This window comes from Scomber japonicus, chromosome 4 (assembly GCF_027409825.1).
Source record: "Scomber japonicus isolate fScoJap1 chromosome 4, fScoJap1.pri, whole genome shotgun sequence".
Classification (NCBI taxonomy): domain Eukaryota; kingdom Metazoa; phylum Chordata; class Actinopteri; order Scombriformes; family Scombridae; genus Scomber; species Scomber japonicus.
In genome coordinates this window covers 29434159-29442816 of record NC_070581.1, presented here as the reverse complement: position 1 = coordinate 29442816, position 8658 = coordinate 29434159, and the positions used below count along the sequence as shown (strand labels likewise).

The 8658-nt window shown below is 42.5% G+C and overlaps 1 protein-coding gene across 1 annotated transcript; it reads left to right on the top strand.

Annotated features, from left to right (window-relative positions):
- The first annotated feature begins 5238 nt into the window (after positions 1–5238).
- Positions 5239–8567, top strand: kcng1 (potassium voltage-gated channel, subfamily G, member 1). Its single transcript, XM_053317874.1, has 2 exons — positions 5239–6018; positions 7788–8567. The coding sequence occupies exons 1-2, from the start codon at positions 5239–5241 to the stop codon at positions 8565–8567; spliced, it is 1560 nt and encodes a 519-aa protein (XP_053173849.1).
- The last annotated feature ends 91 nt before the right edge of the window (positions 8568–8658 follow it).

Genomic DNA, 8658 nt, shown 5'->3' with positions numbered 1-8658 from the left:
GGAAATACATGCACAATGCATTCAGGCAACACTGACTCACAACCCAGTGACTCACTAGGCAATCTGGAGAACATGCCCTGTGGCTTAGCTGTGATAACGCTGGCACAGAGAGAGGCCAGACCTCAGACGATCTGGTGGGGAGAAAAGACTTTGCTGTCTTTGCAATGTTTCAACTCTCCTTCCAAGGTAGACTTCGTCCCCCAGGGGAGGCATCAGAGGCACAACAAAGCAGATAAGAGAGGGAAAAAAACAAACACAAGTTTTAAAAACCAAAGGGAGAAAAAAAAGCTCCTGTGACCACGGAGAGGCAAAAGCACAGTCGGTTAAAGGCAATGTGAGAAATCAAACAGCCTCAAGGGGTTAAGTGTGATTTAATCTAGTAGGAGAATGGTGTAGGCCTGTGCACATCCACACTGGTGATGTATTGTAGGCGTATCGATAACCTCCGCCACATGGAGGGAGAATTTACAGATTTCCAGCAGCAGAAAAAGGAGGGATTATACACTGTTTTGAGAAATGATTTTCATTCTTGTGTTTTGGTTTTGTTGACAGGCTGTATAGTGTTGGTTTAATAGACAGTTATACTCAAAATATGGAAAATGAGAGATGTGAATGTGCATCTTTTGGTTTTGGTCTTTTTTGCTCTCGTGATAAAATAGATTTTCCTACAAAAATGAACAGTGAAACCTCCTGACCTCAATGCTGTTTCACATTTGATCTATCCAAAGTCAACCAAAAACGAAGCACCATCAGGAAGGAGCGTAGGTTATTACCACCAGGCAGGGTGTTGGAGAGAAGAGCTCAGGGTTGGATTTGCTCTGATTTCACAGGAGGAAGATGGTGCTAACTGTAATCAGTGGCTCACAGAAGCTGACAGTGCAGGTGCCTAATAACCATTCATTGACACATTCACATCCCCATTTTAGAAGCCAAGGCCTCCTTTCTGACCCAGAATTACTGGTTCAGCAAATCCATGCACTGACGTTTTAATTCCCAACTGGCTAACCTGCCTCCCCCTAAATTACTGTAATTGATTAAATTAGTTTGGACAAAGGCCACGAGGACCTCACTGCACTGGTGACATACAGTAAACATTTTCTCTTTCCTTCTCTTATCTATTTTTGGATTTTTACTGTATGTCTCTCTTTCTCTGTTGATCTTTTTTATTTCTTCTACACACAAAAAGAAAGCTGTCAATACCCAGAACAAATAGTGGAAATACTGGCGTCTATGTGTCTTTGCACTCAGTTGAACCTGTCTAACAGTTTCATCACGAGTCAGTACATACAACTCAACCGAAACCTAAACGAGATGAGTGTGATTGAAAGCTACCTAAGAGATTTAGAAAGCAGATTTTTTTGCAGTGTTTAAATATAGTTTCTTCAGTAGCCGTGCAAAAACAGTTACATCAGTGAATTATCTAACAACAGCTCGTATAACATCAGGCCATTATTTATAATTCCCAGACTGCTGTGGGGAACAGATGTTCATGCACACTGTAGGGAGTGAATTGTTATCCCTCGATGCCCGATGTATCCAGATCAGTGATCATGTTTAATGATGCATAAATGGCATGTTCATACTGCTAAGATAATGGCACAGACATGTTGTTTTGTGATACGATTTGTGGAGAACGCTCGTATGTAAAGAAGCTTCATTTCATTTTCGGTTGGTGGTCTCGTGGGAGTGATTAGTGATACAGATGTACTGCAGCAAACATTTCTAGCCTTTGACTTGAATTTTAAATACAATTACAGTTTTTTTTAAAAATCTGTTTTGTCAGCCTGCGACCCTTGTTCAAGATTAAATGAGTAGTTTGACATCTAAATATACATTCACTCGCTGCAAGTTTAATGCAAGCAAGATTTAACCAAATGATTTGCATAAGACTTAAAGGTCTGGTGTGTAAGAGTTTAACAAAGTCTCACAGCAGTTCATGGAATAGTCACGAAATGTAATCTATCGTGTCGTCGTGTACATGGACACAAATCCAATCCATCCTTTTCATGACATTAGAGTCAGCATGACTTTCAAACTAATGTGTTTTTCAATTGGAAGTACTTTTCGTGCCTCCACTATGTTTCTTCTGTCAGTTGGGGCTCAGAAATCACTGTTAAAAAATTCAGTGGTGTCACTCACTCAAACTTGGTGTAGGCACGAAATATACTGTCAACTGAAATACATTAGTCTGAAAGTCGTGCTGGGTGTCACGAAGTCACATCCATGCACATCCGTGCTGGGTGTCACGAAGTCACATCCATGTCACATCCAAACTATACATTAAATTTCGTGACTAATTCACATATGGCGCTTTTCCACTACACAGTTCCACCACGACTCGACTCGGCTCGACTCGTTTTTTTTGTGTTTCCACTAGGGATAGTACCTGGTACCTGGTACTTTTTTAGTACCTGCTCTGCTGAGGTTCCAAGCGAGCCGAGCTGATACTAAATTGGCCAAAAGATTGGTCAAAAGAGTTGTCGCTGGAAGAGTCATGAGCCGTCCCACACAAGAATCAAACCCGGCATTTTTAAATACCAGCAACATCGTTACAGCCATACGGCTCAATTTTCTTACTTTGTGTGTGACAGAAAGCCACATACAGCAGCAAGTACACCATCGCCTCCGTGTCCTCCATTGTTTATGTGTTTGTGTTGCGTATAAAACGAAGTCACGGCAGTTTTGCGGAGCCGTGCTATGACGACCCCGCCCACATTGAGTAGGTACCTTTTTGTAATGGAAAAGGTCGATCCTGGAACCGAGTCGAGCCGAGCCGAGTAGTGCTCGAACTTTGTAGTGGAAAAGCGCCAATACTGCTGTGATACTGCATGGGTTAAGGATTTAGGCATGTCGCAGAACGGAATTAGCAGAAATAATATAAATATAATTTTCATAAATATGTTTTAATTAGAGTATAATCTCATGAAAATAAGAACAATCGTGTTTTCGTTACCCTAGAATGAGCCCTTTATATCTACATAGTGAGCAGGTTTTCTTCCACAGAGCCCACTATGTTGCACCAAGATGTTTCTACAGTAGCCTAGAACGGACAAACCAAACTATGGCTCTAGAGCAGGCGGGGAGTTCCGGTCCTCTGAAATGAGACCAACACGGAAGTAACTTAGAACTGCATTCTATCAAAAGGCCACCACGGGGCGACCATTTTGGTGTCAAAAGGACTTCCGTCTCCATACAAGTCAATGGAGAATTCACCAACTTCTCACTTGATTTCTAACCTCAGTAAACGTTTTCAAAATGTGTTTATGGTCTCAATCGCTAGTTTAAAGCCTTCTTCAATGCAGTATGATGTTCATTTGGGACATTTTGGCCTCCCTGATTTTATATGTGACGATAAAGCAGGGTATGCATGAGGGCGTGGCTACGTTGTGATTGACATGTTGATTGACCAATGTCCTCGAGATCCAGCCCTGGCAACCATAGCGACCTCCCCGCTCCGCCCATGGCCCCGCCTCATGCCCATATAAGTAGAATCCATGTTTTTATTTTTCCCAGCATGCACCTGAAATTTTCAAGATGGCGCTGCCTAGATAGACTATTGGCTTCCGAGCAGCAGTCCACAAACCAATAGGTGACGTCATAGATGTTACGTCCATTTCTTTTATGCAGTCTACGCTCCAGAGAGGGCATTTACTGTTTTTGCAACTTTCGCAGCCATCGTAGGGTGTCCTACACGCTTGGAAAGGGAGAGGCAGGAGGAAGTGTATTCATTTGGTTGCAATAATCTGCAACCTCACCGCTAGATGCCGCTAAATCTTACACACTGGTCCGTTTAATACATGAGGTAAATACAGTTAATTTAATAATTGGGTTATTTTGTAGGAAGTTATTGATATTCAGTGTTGGATTTAGATTCCATTCGGAGGACCAACATGCAAATTCTCAACTCATCCATAATGTGGTCATTAGATATTCAGTGTCAGGCAACTAGAGAGTTTGATACAATAAGTGAAATAGGATTGTCTAGTCAATCATCCATCCAGCCATCCTTAGTCAAACAATGTTGGACAAAATGTGCATATTGAAAGTTATTAACGGTTCACCGGCCATCGGTTTCTCACATGTAAGTGTCAGAGCACTTTACACAGTCAAAGGAGTCAAAAAGGAAAAAAAAGAGTGAGCAGGAAAAAAGAGCAACATGGTGCCTGACAGAATGAGAAAATGAAGGTAATAATAAACACAGCAGATGAGATTAAAGATATAGAAACACCAAATTATATGTTTTTAACAAAGGATGAGTCAATATATTATTTTAATGAAGTCTTTGATATTTCTAAATGAAAACACTATTTTACATCCACAGTTCTTGTATTAATATGTAGTTTATGGGAAGCTCTCTGCTGTAGTTCATCAGTATCATAAATGGCTTTTGTGATGGAGTATTTCAAGCAGGTTTTATGTTTTCATTACATTTCTTTAATGAGTTGGTTGTTCTGGAGACAGAAATTGTTTAAACAGAGCTTTCTCATAATGCCATTTTAATTAAAATGCAGACAATCTGAATGTTTCCTTCTGCAATAATCCTGCAAAGTATTCATTTTTAGGTGAAACGGTAACCTCTTGATAACAACTGTGGATGTTTTTAGTGGTCATTTTAAAAGTTGATCTGTTATGTTGTTCATAATTTGAAACTAGAAGATATTTCACATCTGCTGAATGGTGAAAGTGTCTCTGTGCTCCCCTAAATCTCATCTTCAAATCTGCACACTTGAGTATTATTTGTGACATCACAATTAGTCTGGAGGCCAGTCACGGTCCAGTATGCAACTTGATGTCTCCAGTGCACAAACAAAAATATTACAATATCAATGAGGGAGAAGGTGTGTTATTTTAAGAAATTTGAATGAGGTAATTCAACTCTTTTGTTGGAGATGCAGAGTAATTTCATATGTCTTAAAACATGAAGGGCATCCTTTAAGAAGCAGTGCCAGTGTTATTCCCACAGTCTTTATCAATCTACATAAACGAATATTAATTTATCATAGAATATTCAAAAATGAATGAAATGCACTCAATCCAACTGCTTTTTCTTCTTTTTTCCAACTAATTTAGTAAAATACAACATAAAAAGAAACATTTGCTCCATGCAATTGTACATACAAATGTTTTTGATGCCACATTTCCATTTTATGTCTAAATGTATTCATTCTCTTCTTTCCCTCTGAAGGTGACAGCATGCAGGTGGGAGGTTGAGCACAGGGATGTAACGCACCAGTAAAGATGACCCTGTTGGCGGGTGATGGCTCTGACTATGACTACAGTGCCCTGAGCTGTGCCTCTGATACTTCCCTCAATCCACCTCCCCTACACGAAGAGGAGGCTCATAAGGGAGCCTTCTACAAGAGGGCACAGCTTGCCCCTGAGCTCAGCACCATCCATGACAGCACACAGCTGTCCAGCGCCCGAAAACTACATGCCATCATCAATGTGGGTGGCCTGCGTTACCAGCTGCCTTGGACCACCTTAGAGGACTTCCCCTTGTCTCGTCTGGGCCAGCTGCACCTCTGCAGCAGCTTTGATGAGATCATGCGCATCTGTGATGACTATGACGTTACACACAATGAGTTCTTCTTCGATCGCAGCCCCTGTGCTTTCCGAACCATCCTGACCTTCCTGAGGGCAGGTAAGCTGCGGTCCCTCAGGGAGATGTGTGCACTCTCCTTCAGGGAAGAGCTGCTCTACTGGGGGGTCCCTGAGGAGAGCCTGGAGTGGTGCTGTCGCCGGCGTCTGCTGCAGCGCATGGAGGAGTTTGAAGCGATGGAGAGAGCAGAGGAGGAGGAACTCTTGGAGGATCTTTTGGATTCAGACAGTGGCCAAAAGGAGCACCCAACAGAATCCAGACTAAATAGGTGCATGGGAAAGCTAAGAGACATGGTGGAGAGGCCTCACTCGGGCCTCCCAGGGAAGATCTTTGCTTGTTTGTCAGTGTTGTTTGTCACCATCACTGCCATCAACCTTTCCATCAGCACCATGCCTGCCATGAGGGAAGAGGAGGAGGCGGTGAGTAGACTAATAACTACAAAATAACATTACATTTATCACATAGTGGTGAAAAAAGTCAGTGCATACATATCACGTTGCCAAGATAAGACTTTTATCAGGTCAATTTGATCCATAGATGTCTAATAATACCTGGATAATTCACTGAGCTTATCATGCCTTCATTGTCTGCTGAGAATGTGTCTCTTATTCTTTGTTTTCTACAGTTTGACCTTTTAAAGAGACACTACAGTGTTGACAATGAATATTTGAACCCAACACTGTGGTGAGATTGGGTTGGTCTGCAATCCTCAGCTGAGACACATTCAAAAGCCACACTGAGATAAACTTGACATGTTATTTTTTAAAAAGCAGTCATTAAAAAATCCTAATAATGGCATGTGTCAACTGTCATGTCATTTCAAAACCTCCTCGCAGCGAGAAACTGGAGACTGCCGAGTGCCACGGCGCGTACCAGTTGTTTTTGCCAGATTTGAAGAAATATTTGAAGACGCCTCGGTCTGCTTTCATGAAATGCTTTCATTATTATGTCTGACTTCAATCACTAATATAATTAGCACCCTGGCTTCTTCTTAGTCAAATCAAAAGAAAATGGAATATTTGAGCCACACACAAAATTCCCTATGAAGTTATGCATTTCTCTCAGATGCTTTTGTCCTTTTGGAAAGAAGAGAATAACTGCAACTGCTTTGTTTTTCATTTTATAAATAATGTTTATGCTTTTATTCTGGAATTCAAGCTCAGATATTGTACGTGTGGTAGGTGGGAGGAGGGAAGAGGGCAGAACCAAAAACTCAACTTCTAATTTATTACTTCTTTGTTTTTTTTTACTAACCACTATTTGTGCTGCTAACAAAAAAATTCAGATCCAGTAAACTGGCTTTAACCCTGTACTGTGACTCTGTATGTCTCATTTAAGTCGTGACTTCTTGGATCTCCAGAGCATTAAGTGATAATGTAGTACAGACACAAAGTCACACATTTATGCTCTGGAAAAGGAAAAACTTGACCTTGCTTGATCTGATGAAGTTACAATATGATATGTGACCTGACACTCTTGTTTTGTAATTCACACCTCTCTGTCTCAACACGGCTGAATTAAGCTGTTTCATTAAAAGTGCAACTGATCACATCCTAACAACTCCACCGCCTCGAATTTATCACAGGCAGACAACAAAGTGTTGCATTAAAAGTGTTTTAAGTGTTCCTGTTGCTGACTGAGAACAGGTTTATCAGAGTTTTCATGAGCTTGGATGAATCCACTCGAACTATCTCTCCCCCTCTGTAGGAGTGTGTTTCATAATGATATTATTCCTGATATCCGGACTGCATTCAAAGGCTCTGTGCCATGTAGTGTGTGCTTTGAAATGCTTTGAGCTTTATCTCAGCCACACAATGAATCAGCTTCATTACAGCATAGCAGAAAACAAAAACTTTCCAGAAAAGCTTGAAATGTGCGTCATGAAGGCCAGCAGGAACATATTAGAGGTTTTGGGAGGACAGTTTTTAATGTCTTTATGGAATCACACCATATGCATATACATTAAAACTGCCTAAAATATCAAATCCAAATGAGGAAGGTTTTTGTGTGCGCTTGATTAATAACAAGTTTTTCTTATGTTATTGCTCAAAGAAATATTTTACAAGTTGAAGTGTTCAGTGCTGCAGCATCCCAAAGTGATTACAGTGGTTTCCACATTGAAGTGGCTCCCTCTAGTGATAAAAGCCGCCACTAACACGTGCTTATACTCTGCTTCTTTTTTCATCAGGGCACATGCTCCCAGATGTGTCAAAACATCTTTATTGTGGAGACAGTTTGTGTGGCCTGGTTCTCCCTGGAGTTCACCCTTCGCTTCATTCAGGACCGCAGAAAGCTGACCTTCCTCAGACAGCCACTGAATATGATAGACGTGGTGGCCATCCTGCCATACTACATCACACTGGTGGTGGACAGCACCTCCAAGGGAGAGAAGCGACCAGGCTCTGGCAGCAGTTATTTGGACAAAGTGGGCTTGGTGCTGCGCGTCCTGAGAGCCCTGCGCATCCTTTATGTGATGCGGCTTGCTCGCCATTCGCTGGGCCTGCAGACTCTGGGACTCACAGCACGCCGCTGCACACGGGAGTTTGGACTGCTCCTCCTCTTCCTGTGCGTGGCCATCGCACTGTATTCCCCGTTGCTGTACTTGATTGAGAATGAAATGGCAACCACTCAGGAGTTCACCAGCATCCCCGCTACCTACTGGTGGGCTGTGATCACCATGACGACAGTGGGTTATGGGGACATGGTGCCGAGGAGCATCCCGGGTCAGGTGGTGGCTCTGAGCAGCATCCTGAGTGGGATCCTCCTTATGGCTTTCCCCGTCACCTCCATCTTCCACACCTTCTCACGGTCCTATGTGGAGCTGAAGCAGGAGCAGCAGCGGCTCATGCAGAGGAGGACACACTTTCTGCTGCGGAGCCGTATGGCCGGCCTGGGTAGTAACCTCTCCCTGGAGAGTGATATGCTCTTCCCCATAGGGTCGTCTGACACCAGGGACATGGACGACTGAGACTTGTGGGACAGGGCATGAAAAACTGAACAAGAAGAAGAGGGAGGATACAGGAGAGAGTGACGGTGTGAAGATGAGAGACAGTCTCAGA

Coding starts and splice junctions, on each gene's coding strand:
- kcng1 (XM_053317874.1), top strand. CDS start 5,239: ATGACCCTGTTGGCGGGTGATGGCTCTGACTATGACTACAGTGCCCTG. Junction 6,019..7,787: donor TGAGGGAAGAGGAGGAGGCG/GTGAGTAGACTA, acceptor TTTTTTCATCAG/GGCACATGCTCCCAGATGTG.